At 37.5% G+C, this 19,517-nt stretch overlaps 2 protein-coding genes across 2 annotated transcripts in view; one reads left to right on the top strand and one right to left on the bottom strand.

Annotated features, from left to right (window-relative positions):
* lrrc45 (leucine rich repeat containing 45) overlaps positions 1 to 4,176 on the bottom strand; it is a 30,507-nt gene extending 26,331 nt beyond the window's left edge. The window contains exons 1-2 of the mRNA XM_028476975.1: positions 4,081 to 4,176; positions 98 to 379 (exon numbers count right to left, since the gene is read on the bottom strand). Of these exons, the coding sequence (XP_028332776.1) occupies positions 98 to 320 (223 nt within the window). The 5' untranslated portion in view covers positions 321 to 379; positions 4,081 to 4,176. The remainder of the gene's footprint in view (positions 1 to 97; positions 380 to 4,080) is intronic.
* Positions 4,177 to 4,316: 140 nt separating this feature from the next.
* On the top strand, positions 4,317 to 15,114 carry trub1 (TruB pseudouridine (psi) synthase family member 1). Its single transcript, XM_028476374.1, has 8 exons — positions 4,317 to 4,472; positions 5,805 to 5,903; positions 8,459 to 8,514; positions 10,445 to 10,526; positions 10,634 to 10,706; positions 13,011 to 13,150; positions 14,575 to 14,631; positions 14,776 to 15,114. The coding sequence occupies exons 1-8, from the start codon at positions 4,340 to 4,342 to the stop codon at positions 14,967 to 14,969; spliced, it is 834 nt and encodes a 277-aa protein (XP_028332175.1). The 5' UTR covers positions 4,317 to 4,339; the 3' UTR covers positions 14,970 to 15,114.
* Positions 15,115 to 19,517: the final 4,403 nt, after the last annotated feature.

Consider the following 19,517-nt stretch of genomic DNA (forward strand, 5'->3'; position numbering starts at 1 on the left):
TATGAGTAATCAATATGTTTTCATCTATGTCAGACCAGCACAATAATTCTACTCTATTGTAACTTTGTAGACCAATAGTAAATGATGAGATACATACCTCTCTCACTGAGCATGCAGTCACTAAGTATCACCTTTGTAAAAAAGGTGTCAGTTTGAAAAGCTTTTGCTAGGACAGTGCAGGTGTCTATTGGGAGATTATGGCCTCTAAGATCCAATATGGCAGCACCCCCGTCCTGTTGAAGATGATCCATGAGACTGTCCTGAGGCAGAACTCCTTCCTCCTTACACAGACTGAGATATGTCTGCCTGAACTCCTCCATTCTTCTCCTCAATCATCAGATGAAGTGACTTCTTTCTTGTCTGTGGTCTTGTCCTGTAACTACAGGGACCATAAGAACACATTTACCAAATCTGAATTATTTGTTGACTGTTAACATGAAAAGCCAGTTTGTCTCAATTTAATTCTTAGATGTAGATTAAACAAATTAAACAGCTGGTTTTAAGGTAGCTTTGTTTCGTTACGTAGAAGTCCTCTGCCAGGGTTGGGGTCAATTACATTTTCTTGTTACAAATACGTTTTCAATTACCCATGTTCAATTACAGTTAAATTACGAGAACAGTAACCAGCATTTTTTTCAATTTCAATTAAATTACAATTATTTTGTATCCTCAAAAAGTCAATTACAAATACGTTCTGAATTACAATTAATCACAATTACTGAGCTTGAAATAAATAACCTAAGAAAAATTAACCTTCCTCTTGTGTTAGCATCTCTAATGATAACGAGTCCTAAATCAGCTGTAAAATACACTAAAAACAAATATCTATTATCTAATTTGTTTCCTATCTATTGGTTTCCTTGTTAGGCTTCATAATCAATGAAAATATAGGTTTTAATATTTACGTCTGAGCCCCTCAATTTCATTTTTTTTAGATGTAAAATGTGAGAAAGCTTGATATGAAACATATTTTAATTTCAATAACTAACTACATACAGTATGTGTAAAACTGTACATAGAACTGTAACATGGTTACAGTTCTATGTTTTGCTACAGTGATATACATTCCTTTAGCCTCATTCAGAGGGTCAAAGTTGAAAAAGTTCTGTTTCCTCCCTCCTTTGTTATTCCACATTTTGTAAAAATCAGCTCCAAACAGGCAAGTTTAATTTTTCTCGCTACTTGATGTCATTTAGGGGAAACTCCTCCTCCTGACAATCCTGGCTCCTCCTACCATATATAAGAATGTGAGCTCCTCACTGTCAAACTACCTCACAACTAAAACAAATAGCGGTTTAATACAGAATATATATTGTACTTTATCGTCATACATATATGTAAAGCTACATACACAAAATGTGTTCTCTTCATTTAACCTCTCACTGAGGAGCAATGGGTAGCAACGCTGAAGCACCCAAAGAAGTTCCATTTTTAGTGCCCGTTATCGCCTCGTTTCGCCTTTGAGATCTGACGTGTTTGTGACACAATGCGATGCAGCAGTTGGACAAAACAATGGACTATCACCTAGAATTAAATATTCTAGTAATCAGTGGAGAGGACGACAAGAAAGCTACGTAGCAGCTCCGGTGAGTGTTTGAAGCAGCTTACTCAGCTGATTGACTCCGCTGTGGCTGCTGCTGCCGCACACACAGCCTGAAACAGTGTTTGTCTGACTCACAATCACAATAGCCGCTTAAATAGCCATGTGTTTTACTGCAATGTGCAGTTTTTTGGCTGAAAACAATAACAAGTGTGTGTGGATAGCAAAAGAAAATTGCTAGCGATCAGCTGTTGTGTGGAGTCAGCATATACAGACACGCCTACTTATAAATATGGATAAGTAGATCTCAAAACAGCCAGTTTTTGGAACTGCTCAGAAAGTCACTTTTCAGAGGTCTAAAACTCTGAAAAACAGGCGAGTTTGGGAAAATGAACCTCAAATACTATGTTGTTGGTGTTCTTAGAACAAATGGAGATGGGTGAATTTTGTAGAATTTTCATAGCAAGGCAATTACAAAGTCAATTATCTAAACTCAATTACAATTATAATTACACTATACTTGTAATTAATTACCAATTATGTGATTACATTTATAATTGACCCCAACCCTGTCCTCTGCTGCTGTAAACAGGGCAATTTGACAAGGGATAATAAATCGGCACGTATCAATGTAACATTTTTAAATTCAAGGTTTGTGATCCCCATTGTCTTACGTTTAAATCAATTCTGACATGACTGATTATAATCAATGAATACCCTTTCTATAAACAATTATTTAAGAGGTAAATTACATGAAAGCATAACAAAGCAGAAGGAAAATGGTGGAAAGCTGAGCACATCACACAGTGCATGGCTACGCAGGAGATCTACCCAGCGTCGTTTTGAATAAAAATATTTCAAGTAGTATAAATATTTCAGTTTTTGCAAAGTTGATGATGAACATGAACTGAACAAAAGCCAGGCTGAGTGTAGGCTGATCACATAAAATAAAATACTTTGGTAACACAACGAACACAAGGAAATAGGCCTGGGCAACATATTAAGATATAGAAAATTACAAAATTGCCTATAATAATATATTTTTATTGTATAGCTTTTTTAGTGTTAAAATACTTGTTTGAGGAGTCACTGCTTTCACTACTTCTCAGAACAGCATGAAAAGCTCAGTTAGAGGGATCACTGAGTGCATCCTAACCCAGATCTTCCCCTAAACAAATCACACCACAGAACTCACTCACATGTGCTGTCCCTTAGAGCAGTGGTTCCCAAACTTTTTTGTCCCTTGTACCCCTTTTGCATTTTTGTCAAATCATGTGTACTCCCTCTTCATATCATAAGTACCGTCTCCATAATTTCATATACTTTTTTATATGTAGAACAGCGGCCTCTCATAAACCCCTAAACGTGTCTCAAACATTGGTTTCCTAAGGCTTAATCTACAAATTCAAAACAATGTGTGCAAGTGTAAATTATTTAATATATATATATATATATATATATATATATATATATATATATATATATATATATATATATATATATATACATATATATGTGTGTGTGTGTGTGTGTGTGTGTGTGTACAACTTATATGTGATTACTTCAATAGTAAATAAATAGTCTCCTTTGAAAAATGTAGCTAATTATTGTCTCCTATTGCCAGAAGTGTGATAAAATGGCCTCTACAGCATAAAATAATCCTGTTGAAATAAATTACAAAAAAATATAGTAATTTATTGAGCAATATTACTGGTAGTTTGTGGTGAATTTGTTTTTTTTTAAAAAAAATTGCCTAAAAAGGAACTAAACAGTTTTCAATCATTTGTTAAATCTGTCCAAGTACCCCTTGCAATGTACTCATGTACCCCTAGAGGTACACGTACCCCAGTTTAGGAACCGCTGCCTTAGAGGACGAAAAAGTCACAAGTGACACATATTGTGCAGCTGTTTGTTAATAAATGAGCCTGTGTGGCATTTAGCATCAGCTAAATTTAACCCAGAATTATCTTTCTGGTGAAACTTTATTGAGATAAAAATGTAGAGATTTATATAGTATATCGCTATTTTGAGAAATAAATATTGAGATATGAATTTTGGTCCATTAATCGCCCAGCCTTACGAGAAAAAAAACCACATCACGTTAGGTGTGCACAGCCCTTCCACAATTAAGCTCACATATCTTATTATTTGTGCCAAAGACAATAACGTTTCATTAGTACCAAGTTTGTTTGACAAAGTAAGGTGACGACTTCCGGTTGCTGTGCCAACCATAGATATAATAGATACAATAATGTGATATACTATGGTGGCAACGGCAGGAGTTGATTAAAATCCATAACATGTATTTGACAAAAGCTCAAAAATTGTAATTTGTCCGTGAGTTACCGTTTCACAATAAAAACTGATGAACATTTGAGTTTTAGGTTAAAATACGGTCTTCTTCATATTTAGTGGGTTTTTGTGGCGGATGGCAAACAACATTTGGTTCATTACCGCCAATTAAGTACGGTCTAATTTGTATATACTGAGAGTATATATTTAAAACACATGTCAAAACTCTGAAAACAGACCATACATACGTCTGCTGAACGCTGTTCTATAACTTCCGTTTTAATTCTTCTTCTTCTTTGTTGTTGTTTTACAGCGTCTGTCCTCCTCTGACTCTGTCTTACCGCCACCTGGTGGTTAACAATATTACTGCCTTTCATCTGTTATACACTGACTGTAAAAAGGACCTCTCCACACATTACCTGTCATTACCAGTGGGTGGCGCTCATGCACCAACAAGTGATTAAAAACCACCAATAAACTGAGCTAGAAAAAGATAAAGTAGGAAACATGGCGGTGGGTGAAGCCGTGACACACCGTTTGGCCAAACTTCAGTCTTTGAACGGATTGTTTGCAATATTTAAAAAACAAGGGCCAACTTCTGCAGACGTGTTAAATGCGCTGAAAGAAGCCTTGCTCAAAGGTAAGCGGACAATGCTAAGGTGAAGTAGTGAAACGTAGATATGAGGCTTCATACATTAGATTATTATTGTTTTTTTTTGTATTTGTCATTATACTATGCAGTAATAATACATATACATTTTAAATCAGGGTACATAGATATAATAACAAGAAGTGACGATTTACAATAAAGTTATATATATATATATATATATATATATATATATACACACAGATAGAACTAAAAAGAGCACATACAAGCAGTGACAGCTTAAAAAGCATATACATTTACATTTCTGTACATTTTGGTGGTCGTTTGGTACTTTGTCTGATAAATTCAAGAGACTTGAAGTAAATATAATAAAGACATAAATAAACCACCTTTGTCAAACTTATGGCCCTGGGGCCAAATCCGGCTTGATAGCGAGTCCAATTGGAGTAAGTTAAAATTACAGAGAAAACATGAATCATCACACTCCCAGTGCTTAGACCTCATGGTTGCAGTCATTTTTATTCTTAAAATGTTGAAGAAAAAAAACCTCAAAATTCTTACAAAATACTAAAATTGTGACATATTTCCCTTTATTAAATAGTAATTGGTCACAAAATCTAGGAAATTTAAAGTGAAGATCCTGCTGGGACTGATATTTGTTACTTATTGCTTGGAAATGGTCAGTTTCATACATATTTAATATTTTATGTACTGTGTAGAAGTGCAAACTAGGGCACAATCATTTTTCTCCTTTAATCTTTTTGTTTTTTATCTGTTACAGTTCATCATAATGTCTTAGTTTGTTCTTCAGTTCTGTGTGACCAAATATTCGTCTTTAAAATGGACTCATCTGAATAGTGTAAAACCATTCTTCTGTTTTCTCTTGCTCGCATTGTTTTTTCAATTAAAAGAAATCTTCTTTTCCTCCCTTTTTTCTACTTCATGTGGACGTATCAATGTTTGTTTATTTAGTTGATTTCATGGGACACAGCTGCCACTTCACTATGGAATTTTTACATAAGATATCATTGAATCTGTTTGTGTCATGACTCATTTAATAAACATATTAGTAGTGTAACCCGTTTACTAAATATATATCTATAAAATCAGCTCATTTGGGCACAGAAAATGTTTGCAACTTATTATGAAATACTTCATAAACAATCACATAAAAGGTAGTTATAGTCAATAAAAACTGGTTGGCAGTTGGATTACAAGGTTTAGAAACTGAAGCTGATTCATCCTAATGGAGGATTAGCACCTTACATTGTTGTTTGTTACCATTGATAATAAAAACTAATATGAAGCTTCTACAAACACTAAAAAGCTTTAGTTTTTATTGAATGCTTTGCTCCCATTTAGAAGCAGGGGTTCAAAATCCCAACCCAAGGAAGAGAAAGAAGCAAAGCCTGAAGATGGGCCATGGGGGGACACTGGACAGTGCTGCAAGTGGGGTCCTAGGTGAGTAAACCATGAATAAAGTCAATTATTTAGAGATGCAACCAAATGAAAATTCTTGGCCAAAACTGAAAATGTGGAAACCAAGACTGAAAACCCAAACACCGAAATAAATTATGATGCCACCTTTTGCATTTGTGGCTCTGATGGTGTACTAACCTCACTAAAATCAGGTTCTAACCTCACTAAAATCAGGTTCTAACCTCACTAAAATCAGGTATTGCATTTCTATAAAATAATGCTTTAAAGGAGCATAGGGCTGGATTTGTGAAAAAATAAACATTCATTTTAAAGGTCCTATATCATGCTTTTTTAAGACTTTCCCATTTAAACTACAACCAAATATGATTAGCATTTTACATTTTGCAAAATAAAATACTAATTTATTGAGAATCATGACTTACTTTCTTTCAACCCGGAAATTGAAACGCACGGTTTCCCTGGAGTGCCGCCTCTCCCCTTGTGAGTGCCTCCCATTTCATGATGTAGCCCTAGCCCCGGCAGCATGGGCAACAGACACGCCCACAAAACTTTGTAAACACATTTCTACAGATGGAGGAGCGTAGTTCTGTGGAGCCTTACGTTCTCAACCCAGAGTCCATTCAAAAAGATGTTATTTCTTCTTCTTCTTCTTCTTCTTCTGTGTAGTTTCACGTCACATGCCTTTAGATCAGAGAAAGTGGGAGGGTATGTTCACTGTGGAGGCGTGGCTTTGGCAGCAGGCACTCCCTGGAGGGGGCGGTTCAGACGTTGTGGCGTCAGTTTGGAAAAGACTGTTCGTTTTTCAGAAGCGGGCGGGGAAGCAACTCAGAGAGCAGGATTATTAAGGACTTCTCAGAGATGCAGGAAGGAACCCCAATAATATTTGGGGTGTTTTTGATAAGGAATTAACATTGTAACAAGGTTAAAAGCTCAAAAAAGTTGATTAGAAGGATATAGAACCTTTAAAGTCTTTTAATGCTCACACATTTCTCCATATTGCTTTGAACAGATCGTGTGATACATTTTGTACTGCTGTTCAGGGTACAAATTTCCTACGCAGTTTTGTAGACGTGATGTCAAATGACGCTGATGATGACTTCAAATGACGCTGGTGCGTGTTGTCGACGGCTTGGAGACTCATCCCAATACCGGAAAAAAAGAAGAATGAGAAGAAGATGGCTTGGAGACAGAAAGAAGACAAGTACAGTGGACTAAACTACTGTTTATGCAAAGGCATGTGCACAGGTCTTGCAGTAAACAGTCACATGAACGGCGAGTAAATAAATAACCATTTCACAGTTGGAGTGCAGTGAAAACCTAATTTTTCTTAAAGAAATTACATTTACTTTTGTTCTAGTGGTAAGCACCGATTTTATTAAACAACTGTTAATGTCAACATCAGATCAGTGCAAGGTTAACAAGCAAAAGTGAAACAAACGGGTGAAGTGTACACAAGAGACCCATCAGATCTATTTACATAATCTATGGATCAAAGATAAGGATAATCCATGTTATTGTGCAGAAAAAAGAATGTTTCAGTGGTGTATTTTTTTTAGAATTGTCCTCCTTTGCTCCATCCTCCCTCCACTGGGGTCCTGCTTTCACTGTTATATAGTTAAAGCTGCATTATTCAGGGCTACAGCAGCTGTGGCTGCTGCAGCAGAAAAGGAAGAACGCTGCGGGCTAACCACACTATGTGACCAAACATGACCACCAGTTATAAATATCTGTCCGAACCCGACCCACTTAATGCCGTTGGGTCCCGCCAGGCTTCTGTCGAGTATCCATCCTCTTGTTACAGTATTTAATCAGCTGCGCTCCGATCCTAAAGAGTTGATGCGCGCTTTCGCGGCTGCTTGGTTAATGACTGCAGTTACACTAACCACTGTGGTGTCACTATGGAGTCTGATTTCTAGATCCTGCCCTATGCTCCTTTTAAAGCAGCAATTCTCAACTGATGGGTCAGGAACCAAAAGTGGGTCATGGACCAGTACTGGGTGGGTCATGGACAGCTTGTCTTTCATCTAGGACTTGACTTTTCTTTTGACAGGGATGCTGTGAAATGCATGTTGCACAGGAAAATATAGAGATCTGCAATTTAAATTTTTAAAAAACATTGTATGTGTGTGTTTTCAACAGCTATTTTTGAAAAAACTTAATTTGTGTGGTTGAATTTAAAAAAAAAGAGTGGGTTGCAATTTAATGACCGTGGCAAAATGTGGTTCCCAGGGTGAGACTCGTTGAGAACCCCTGGTTTAAAGAATAAATCAATTACAGAATGTGAAAATGTTTATTTAGCACTGACATTCCAACAATGCACAATATAATATGAAGTAAAATACTAAATCAACTGTTTAATTGACCCCACCCATGTATACATGAAATAACAATGTACAGGCCTATAACTCCCTGGACTGCTGAAAGAGAGACTAACATGTCTTTAAATATTCTTATAGATAAATGATATTATAGTTTTTACTGATGTTCAATAAAGGTGAGGGAAATGTTGCTTGTCATGTTTTTTACTGATGGTAAAAAAATAAGAATTTAACCAATGGTGTATTTGCTTTTTTCAGTCGTTGGTGTTGGAAATGGGACAAAGATGCTTGGCTCAATGCTGACTGGTTCTAAGGTGAGTTGTTGCATTTAGCCAGTATGAGGGAAAAAATAACTTCAAATTGACTGGTAGATACAAACAACATTTGTTCATATACTAATGCGGAGGAGCAGCGGCTCTACTCGGAGCCCCTAACAGGTGACTGAGCTTCTCACCCTATCTGTAAGGGAGAGCCCAGTCACCCTACAGAGGAAACTCATTTCAGCCGCTTTCACACGTGATCTTGTTCATTCAATCATGATCCAAAGGCCATGACTATACGTGAGGGTATTTGACGCCGCACCAATCCGTCTATCAATCTCCTGCTCCATCCTCCCCTCAATAACCCTCCTGAACTCCTCCACTAGGGACAGGATCTCATCCTCACCCCAGAGATGGCACTCCATCTTTTTCCAGTCGAGAACCATGAACTTAGATTTGAAAGTGCTGATTTTCATCCCAGCCGCCTCACACTGTGAACCAATCCAGTGAGAGTTGAAGGTCACGGCCCTTTTCTTATGTTTAAACACTAAAATCAAGTATGTTCACTTTTGCACAAAACAAAACACTTTTTGCACGTCATGTGTCTTTGCTCTAGGGCTTCATCATCAAACCCAAAGTGTTCCCATATCAGAGAATTTCACTTGCCACTTGTTTGTTTACCAAGTGTTTTTTGCTGCGTTTCTCCTGCCATGTTTCAAGACCACTAGCAACAACTTTCCTCATGTTGGCCTGCAGGCTAGCTTTGGCTTTGAGAGGGGCGGGGCAGAGGGGAGGAGCTTGCATGTGAGTGGATTAAACAACTCAAAGTTGGTATTAATAACGTGTGTGCCAAGCTTTATTATTTGTAGATGTCTGAAATAGTGGGTTTGTTTTATTTAGTGAATAAAATATATTTTTTAAAATAATTCTAATAATTTTTCTCGATTGTTATTTTTGTAATCGTTGGGTGTAATAATCAAAATCGAATTTTGATTAATTGAGCAGCTCAAACTCACCCCCTACAGGAGTCCTTTAAGGATTCACCATGTGAACTGGTTGGGCAAACTCCCATGGCCCCTCAAGGACTCTGCTGAGGGTGTAGAGCTGGTCCACAGTTTTAGGACCAGGAAAAAACCAGCATTGCTAATTTGCTCCTCCTGGATCCAAGAGTTGACTATCTGGCGGACCCTCCTCTCTCTCTATCTCCTGGATAGACCTCATCAGGGAGGCTGGGGAGTGTGATCCCTCTATAGTTGGAACACACCCTCTGATCCCCCTTCTTAAAAAGAGGGAACACCAACACACTGGTCTACCAGTCCAGAAGCCCTGCCCTCGATGTCCATATCACAGTAACAATAGCCAATAGTCCTATCAGGCCAAGAAGGCAAGCAAATGTTAGCATGGCATAGGGCTGGGCCATATGGACCAAAACTCATATCTTCATTTTTTCCCAAAATTGCGATAAACAATATAAATCTCTATTTTTAATTCAAATAAAGTCGCATCAGAAAAACAATTCTGGGTTAAATTTGCGGATTGAAAATGCCACACAGGCACATTTATTAACAAACAGCTCCACAAAATGTTCCACTTTTGGCTTTTTTTCCTCTACGAGACAGCATGTGAGTGAGTTTTGTAGTGGAGTTTTTCATGCTGTAGAAACTCCTAAAACGTATAATTTAATACAAAATGAGTATCAGTATTATTTTTACAATAACTTGTTATGCAGAGGATGTTTTTGGATAGCTGTTAAATGCACACAGTAGTATTAAAGACAATTGACCTTGTAGGTTGTAGATTTTGTGGTTAGATTGTTAGACTGTTTTCTCAAAACCTGGTGTAGACGATAAGCAAACAGTGTAGAAGACAAGTAAAATAGTCATTTAGCAACATATCTAGTTGCTATGAATACTGATGAGAAGAGAAAACAGTAAGAACAGCATTCACTAAAAGAAGGAATGTATTTGATTTTCATATGTTTTAGAAATATACTGCTATTGGGGAGTTTGGAAAGGCCACAGACACTCTGGATGCCACTGGCAGTGTGACGCAGGAAAAAGACTTTGGTAATTGCTTTACATTTAGATTATCACTATTTGTCAATTACCTTCACATTGGATTTTAAATATCTGTTGTTGTTGTTTTTGCTCTTTTTATGATGTATACCCCACAGAACACATTACCAAACTGGATATTGAAGAAAAGCTGAAGGATTTCACTGGTGATATCATGCAAGTCCCACCACTGTGAGTAAGGCCGTCCGTCAATGCTTCATCAGTATCACAGAAACATTCGAGTTCACAGAAATTAGATTTAAGGTTTTTAAGGTTTTCATGGCTGGGATGGTGCGTCTCATAGAGTCATGCTGCCTGATGACACTGCTGCTCCTGTTGAGTTTATCTGCAGCTACAGGACGGTGGCTCCACATGTGGACTACATTAGACAGACTGAGGTCCAGCATCAGTGGATCCTCTGCTGTCTCCTTCATTTTCCACTCATTTTTTCCACCCTGCAAAGACCTGGGGCCTCATGTACAAAGATGTAAAATGGTGTGGAAAAAGTGTACGTCTCAATCCAGAGACAGGCATACGTTGTAAAAATTCAGAATCAGTGTGAATGTGAGCGCACACGTCCCCTCACTGTTCACGCCCACATTTACATAATACGTAAATCATATTGAAATGAGATCAGTCATTAGAAAAAGCTGCGCTCTTACCACCATTAACACAGGAAAGAAGATATTTTAAAACATTATTAGACCGACAGCAACACGTAACAGTGAAGATACTAGAATTAATATAAACATTAATATAGACACACACATTTCGCTGAATGCTTGATTGTGTGTGTTAAGAAGTGGATAGCAGATTAAGGAAGACATGTAAAATTCTAAACTGCTACTGTTAATAATAATATTAAATAATAATAATTACTAAATATCACGTACATCAGGCTTAATGTGTGTCTCTGTCTCCCGATCATCAAACAGGCTGGGAATGTGTAACAGATAAATATGACTCTGTGTGTGTGTGTGTGTGTGTGTGCGCGCGCATGGCTGCTACTAATGATTGCTGGACTGAAAGAGTTTTAAAGTGTTCAGACGTGTTTGTTTATCAGAGGACGTCTGATCACCTGTAGTAGATCAGCTCACAGAGCTCTGACGTAGTGAACAACATGTGTCTGACTCACATTAGACAGAGACACAAAAATGTGTAAATGATACATGTCAACAGCAGCTCAGGTTCACATGTGAATGTATTGTATTATTTTGGTAGTGTGCCTCAAAAAGCATCAAATATGTAGAAACGTACGTACGCCACCTCAGGACTTGACATGAAAGACAGCACGTTTCCACACCCACTCCAGTTTCTTCCAGGATTTTGACGTACGCACGTTTTGGGGCGGGCAATGATGGAGTAGCGGTTAACGAAGTGGGCTTGAAGTTGGAGGGTCACAGGTTCAACTCCAAACTGGTCCTGGACCATCACTGTGGGACGTTAAGCAAGTCCTAAAACTCCCAGATCTCATCCAACTCCAAACTGTTCAAATGATTTATAAAGCAAGCAAAGGTTCACTTCTAAAAGGGTTGCAGGATATATTTTTAGAGAGAGAAGGGGAATATAATTTAAGAGGAAAACTACACTTCAATATGCCAGAACAAGACTAAAAATGATAAAAGTATAACAATTGCAGGGGTTAAATAATGGAACTGCCTGAAGGATGAAATATATATAATATAATATGTATTTAATGGTGTAAAATATATTAATACTTACTCAATAATAGATAAAGAATATTATTATTTTATATAGCAAAAGCTCACCTAAAACATGGCCTCACCATCCATCAGACTTTAGTGGGTTTGAAGTAGGCGGAGTCAGAAAAGTCACTTTAGGGAAATCTGTTTTTATCTGAGCGTTCAGCGACATCACTTTTTTATCCGTTTATGTTGATTTTTCCTGTCGTCGTAAAGCAGAATTCACAGAAATGGGATTGTTCACCTACTGCTAGGGACATGAACACGTGTCAAACTCAAGGCCCGGGGGCCAAATTTAGCCCTTTAGAGCATCCAATTTGGCCCACAGGAGAAATTAGAAATCATGAATCATTGTGAAATTTCAGACCCTTCTAATACACAAATTCAATAAAACTACAATATTCACAGAGCTAACAGTTCTCCCATGGTGGCAGTTATTTCTCTCAATTTTTCAAAAATCCTGCCATTTTCTTCACATTATTCCACAAAATTTCCCCATATTTAATAAAAATTTGTCCAAAAACAAGGAAATTTACAGTGAAGATCTTGCAGGGACTGATATCTGTCATTTATTGCTTTGATATTGTTTACATATCATTTATACGTGGAAGTCCAAACTGAGGCACAATAATGTTGAAATGACTCGTTTTCTCTGCCAAAAGCCTGTGGCCCACTTCCGTCAGTCCGTATTTGGCCCCTGAACTAAAATGATTTTGAGACCCCTGGTTTAGAGCGTTGGTGATGTCAATCTACTGATGATGTATCCTGGTAATAATGGTATTTTGTTTTCCAGCTACTCTGCACTGAAAAAAGACGGCCAGCGTCTCTCTGTTCTGTTGAAGAAAGGTCACGTGGTTGAGAGTAAACCTGCCCGGCCTGTCACAGTTCACAGCCTGGCCCTGAGGGAGTTCACGCCCCCCTTCTTCACTTTGGGTTTGTACAACAAACATAGGGGTGTTGGAAAAAAATCGATTCGGAGATATATTGCGATATTACGTTGTGCGATTCTCGGATCGATTCAAAATGCATCCATATCAATCTATTTTTTTTACCTTTATTTAACCTGGAAAGTATTTTCCACTGCAGGAGACATTGTAACTGCACAAAGAAGTGCTGAAACCTGGACATATTGACCAGCTTGTGTTTATTCAATAAAATCTAAAAAGAAAGTAGTAACTTTCTGCATTTATTTGTTGTTCTAGGCATATACCTCAGTTAAGTTGCACTAAAGTCATGTTGCACTAAAATCAAAGTTGGTTTTAAGGCCACAGGCAGATTGTATGTCATTTTTTTATTTTAAGTTGTTGGCACATGGCATGTTAAAGCCAATGTTTTGAGTGTAAAATATGCCAATAAAATATAATTTATACATAATGTTCTCATAAAGGTGTACACATTTACAGATTACTTGTTTAAAGGTGTAGTCTGCAACTCTCAGATCCCTCTCTCACCCCCTCCCTCCTGGCTGCTCTCTTGCCCTGCCTCCAAACTTTCCAAAGTCCCTCCCTCAGAGGAGCTAACAAGCTAGCGTTAGCCCGACAGCAACATCACAGTAATATAACGTGATCTGTTAAAAGCATATTACTGCAGCGCTTTTCTCTCTCAATGTGCACACACCTCAGCAGCAGCAGCAGCAGCAACAACACAATGTCACTTACAGCAGCCCACACGGAGGCTGCTGCGCACACATGAACACATGCACTACAGAGTTCTAGTGTAACAATTACAAATCAAACATAAATCAAGCAGCAGTAATTACCTTTCAAACAGAAAGGTCACCAATTCCATCTTCTACTCCTCCAGACCATACACTGTAAAAAAGACGGCGCTCTAGCTCCAGGAAAGGGGCGGGGTATGTGAGCAACAGCTGTCAGACAGCCCATCAAACACAATCCTGGCTCTGATTGGTTCTTTTTGCTCGTTCACGGTGCATTCTGGCAATCTGCCAAAGGCTGCAGGAGCAGCAGGGGGAGGCACTCAATGAGTTTTTTTGTTTCACACAAACTACTAGTTTGATGTAAAGCTGTCCTTACATAGTGATAGCTTTAGCAAATATGACAAAAAGTCACTTTTATAAGAGTTGCAGACTGCACCTTTAAGTCATATGTAAAAGAAAAAATTGCAATAATCGCCTTATACAGTACTATATTGGGATATATTGTATTGTATCGTATCATGGCCAATGTATTGGGATACAAATTGTATCGCCAGATGCCAGGCAATACACACCCCTAAACAAACATGTCTCCTTAAATTAGTTTTTTCTCTTTAACTTCTGTGATCTTCACTTTGGTATCGTATTAGATTTGAACATTTTGGTCAAACAACCCGATAATTGTGATTTATCTGTCCACCAGATATCGAATGTGGAGGTGGATTTTATGTCAGAAGCTTAGTGGATGACCTTGGAAAAGGTAAGATGTCATTTTTTATGTAAAGTTTTTTAAATGCACTGTTTTTAACTCAAGGAAAAATTACATTTCTAACTAAGATGTTAGATCTTCACAAGTTGTCCGTTCCAACGCAACATGTGACGATGTGATTGATTGTCTTTGCAGCGCTCTCATCATGTGCTCATGTGAAGCAGCTCATCAGAACCAAACAGGGTCCATTCACTCTGGACCAGGACGTCCTACACGAGGACCGATGGACGCTGGAACATGTCGTCCAGTCACTGCGGCCGTGCTCAGAACAGCCACTCGTGGATGATTCAAAGCTATCACAAGCTGACACAACAGCAGTGACGGAGTAGAGAACCTGAACCATGGCTTGGTTCGTCTCTCCTAACGGGAACTTTTAGGCTTCTTATTTTTCAACTTTGCGTATGCGTGAAAGGTTCTGTTATGCTTCACATCCTGATTTGTTTCCAATAAAGTTGAGTAAAGATTATTCACACACAGTGACATCTTATTGTGCTGCTGACAAGAAAATTAGGTTCTATTTAAATACTATTACAGTTTGACCTCTTGATATTCCACAGTGTGACTTATTATGGGATATCCAGCAGCTATAGGTGGTGTAAACTAGATAAAAGGATCAATGTATTGATGATCAACGGTTGTGACTGATCACTGCCATATAAACAACCACATGTTGCCCTGCTGACGTTTAAATTATAATAAGCCTTTAAAATGTCTTATTAGTGCAAAATACTGAGTTACCTTTGATTATCACATTCATTCTGGTATCTTAGTTGAAGTTTCCTTGGAGACGTTTCACCTCTAGACCAAAAGTCTTCTTCACTGGCGTAACCAGATTTTTAAAACTCAAAACCAGGACAGTAGTTTAACCAAAGAAGATGACACATACATTCCTTTTGGATGATGTGTATTATTGGAACAGCTGAACCAAATTTAAAGTGGCCATCATTTAAAAAAAACAAATAGTTTTGAATAATAAAAAAATGTTTTGTTTTTTTTTGGAATGTTAAACGAGATAAGAGGAAGCAAACGGATAATAATGTCAATGCCATCGCCCAATCAGCATCGAGTTGCAAACGTGTTAAAGACTTTTGAGCTTTTTATTTGGTTCATATTGGTTTGTGTTGTGATTGACAGCTCACAGTCCACAGAGAACATGTTCTTAAGCAAAATGCGCTTTAAGGGTCTTTTCTGTCAGCAATAACAGACCAGGCGTTCATTTAAACGGGACTGACTTTGTGAAAAACCGGGAGAAATCAATGGTTTGGGGGAAATCGACCCTAACACTCACTTGGATTGAGTCTGGCATTAATACCCTGAAGTTGATTAGCTTTGGTTAGCCTATTGTTTGGCTTATTAGCATATTCCTCTAGCTGTTCACAGCTAGCAAAGATGGTATCTTCCCTGCCCTTTTCAAACCATCAGTCTCAGGTGGTTCGCTGGTTCTTAAAAACTTAAGAGGCAAACGACAATGGCCCTTTCAATATTTGCAAGTGATGAATTTGCCCCAAAGTTGGGGTCCAAAATTAAAATGAAGGTACATAAAGAAAAAAAATGTGATATCAAATGAAAGAGTAACCTTTATACAAATTAAAAAATGTCTTACATTCCCACGTTTTTTTCAGATTTCAAGAGGCTGTCACCCAATAACCAATCAAACATGTTTGAGCCCCAAACCCTGAAAAACTTTTTTTCCAATTTTGAGTGGCTGAGATGTCCACCAGATATATGTATAGCAGATATTTTTGTTTATTCTGAGAGAGTAGGTGGAGCTTTATTATTATACCAAATGTATGTTTACTATGTGATGTAGTTCCTGAGATATTAGAAGCTGGAAATGAAAGAAAAATAAGGACGCCCTAAAATCGACATACCCCACTCACTAAATTGGCCATATCTCAAAAATGATTCACCCGATCAAACAAAGAATTGATTGTGTGCCTATATTGAAAAATCAGAGAAAAATTGGTAAAAAATTCTGATTTTTTTTTAGACCAAAGTGTGCGAGCTATTTTTAGAAATTTTTTTGTAAAATCTCAGCTGTAAACTGCTCCATAGCTTCTGTTATTGCTATTAGAATAAGTATTTTTCCTCTGATTAGGGTTTCATTTATAAAACACTGTGTAGAATCCAAACTAAAAATGTGTGTTCGTCAAAAAGCTGAAAATGTGCTACGCCGACAGAGAAATGTGTGCAAGTAAATTCACTTAATGTCCTGCCCTCGACACGCCCACATTTGACCATAAATGGTGAAAAGAGTTTATGAATCTAAATGCTGACCATGATCGTTCATGGTAGAAAGGGAAGAGCTGCCTGTGAGTAATAGAGGTGTAAGATTGTTCTCTACCTTTTTCCTGGATCTTTAATTGAACATCTCTGAGAACAGATGACAGGAGTACTATTTAAATATGGTTTATTCTCGTCACACAGGAAAGGTTTTAGCAGACTAGCATACATACAGGTGGCCAGAGGAAGACGTCTGTGTCTCTGTATCTTTCTATGTCGGTCTGTTCAAAATTTAAAAAAATTTTTTTTAAAAAGCATGCAAGCACAGTTAACTTCTGGTCTGGGGGCCCTTCTTAAGTACACGGGAGGCTGGTATAAATGTGATTTAGCCATATATTACAGGGCAGTCTAACTCTCCTCTGCTCAGTGACCTTGAGGTCACGTGAAAACTGCTCAACGTATGTCAGTGGTCACAGTTACATGATGTTTTTTTAATTTGGAATTAGTTATTCTGAATTAAATCATTCGGAATTAAAGTGTTAGAGTGTTCTGCTTTGTAATAGTAATTCCCAAACTGAGGTTTACATAATCAATTCTGATTTAGGTCTGGGGGTTGGGAAGGCTCTGATTGCAAACATGACGTATCACCTCTATTGGGAAAAACACACAACAAACCTTTTATTGTCGGCTATAACACAGAACACCACACATGAAAACTGTTTTCACCTTTATTTTGATTGTAGTTTTGAAGCAACAGCTCGACAATAACACACTTTGGTCCACGAAGCGGAAAAGATGGGAACTAATTACTGGTAAAAAAAAAGAAAAAAAGCCCGGAATACAATAACCAGGAAAACATGTTTGCTCCCTGGTAAAGATAGTAGCTTTAATAACAGGTAAAATGATACATTTGGTGATATTGTAGCCTGTGCAGCAGTATGGGAATGCATTTACTCCGTTTGCTGATGTGTCCGTGTTAATGTTCGCATGTTTATGCCTCCATCCATCCCCTTTATTCATTATATCCATGTTTTTAAGGCTCCTATTTAATAGTGTCAGCTCTGGTCCGGGCCGTTATGTTGGATTATGTCGTCACCAAACGCGTCATCGCCGCAAGTCGCACATGTGCAGAACAACTGGAATTAACTTAAAGAGGCTTTAAGTGTTGTTAAGTGTTTACAAGAAAGAGGAATTACTTAATTCGGAATAAAAAACAGAATAAACCAGCCACCTAATTCTGAATTAATTTTAATTCAGAATTAAATGAGAATTAAAGGAATTTAGTGTTTACGAGGTCAGGTTAAAGAGGAATGAACTTTTATTCTGCTTTAAAGAGGAATTAAAGCTGCCATGTAAACGTGGCCAGTGTTCAGACTAAAGCATGTAGAGTAGAGGCATCAAACTCAATGTGGTTTATGGGCAAAATACAGGTTGAGATCAATAGGGCCACAGATTTTAAACGAGGAATTTCAACAATGTGCCCTAGTTTGCACCTGTACGTATAGATAAAATACAACATATTTAAGAAACTGACATTATCCAAGCAATAAGTGACAGATATCAGTCCCACCAGGATCTTCACTTTAAATTTCTGGCATTCGTGACCAGGAAAATGTTATGTAATAATTTGAGGAAAATTAAAAGGTTTTGTAAGAATTTTGAGGGTTTTTTCAACAGTTTAACATTAAAAATGAGATCAACACCGGGAAAACTGTGATTCATGATTTCTCTGTCAGTTTTGCTTTCTCCTGCCGAATTGGATGCTCCAAAGGGCCAGATTTGGTCCACGGGCCTTGAGTTTGACACATATGATGTAGAGAAGGGGTTCTCAAATGGTGGTACGTGTGGTATTTGAGAGAGAGAGAGAGAGAGAAATTAACAAAAAAAAACATTAAAATATGCAGTTTTGTAATGTTTATTTTTAGTAAATAATAACAGCAACTCACAAAATGACACCAAAAAAACAATAATTGAGGGAAAAATGCACAAGATCACAACAAAATACACAAAAATAACAGACAAACATAAAAAGCAACCAAACGACACCAAAAACACACACACTGATAATAATAATAATAATAATAATAATCTAAATAATACCAACAATACACAAAATAAGAGAAAACTATACTGAATAATGAAACAAACAGCAAAATACACAAAATGATAATCAAAATAATCTTGATTAGAACATGAACTGAAAATACAAGAGTGAGTCTTGGTCCCACATCAAGAGGGAGATGACCAGAAATGATAAAAACTATAGCAATAAATCTATTCAGGAGACACTGAATACTGTTTCATTCACAAAATGAGATTCATTTATTTCATTATTATGCTCTATAGCTGTTTTTTTCATAGTATGCTGAGCAATATGTGGTAGTCAGACAAAGGTAGTTGAGTGTGTCAGGGCCTTCCAGACATACATTAAAAAGTACAGACATAAAAGAAATATATTTCAGAGGCATTTTAATACAATAAAATAAAGTTATTTACAGCTTTTGTCACTGCTGTAATCAGTGTCAAATGTGGAGGAGGTGAAGAAAAAGCAGTCTGAGGTGTGGCACCATCAGAGCGTGTCTGCTACAGCTACAGGACACACCTGAGCTCACACCACGTCACACCTTCACAGCTTCACTCATCGTTTGAATATA

This window comes from Gouania willdenowi, chromosome 19, assembly GCF_900634775.1.
Source record: "Gouania willdenowi chromosome 19, fGouWil2.1, whole genome shotgun sequence".
NCBI lineage: Eukaryota > Metazoa > Chordata > Actinopteri > Blenniiformes > Gobiesocidae > Gouania > Gouania willdenowi.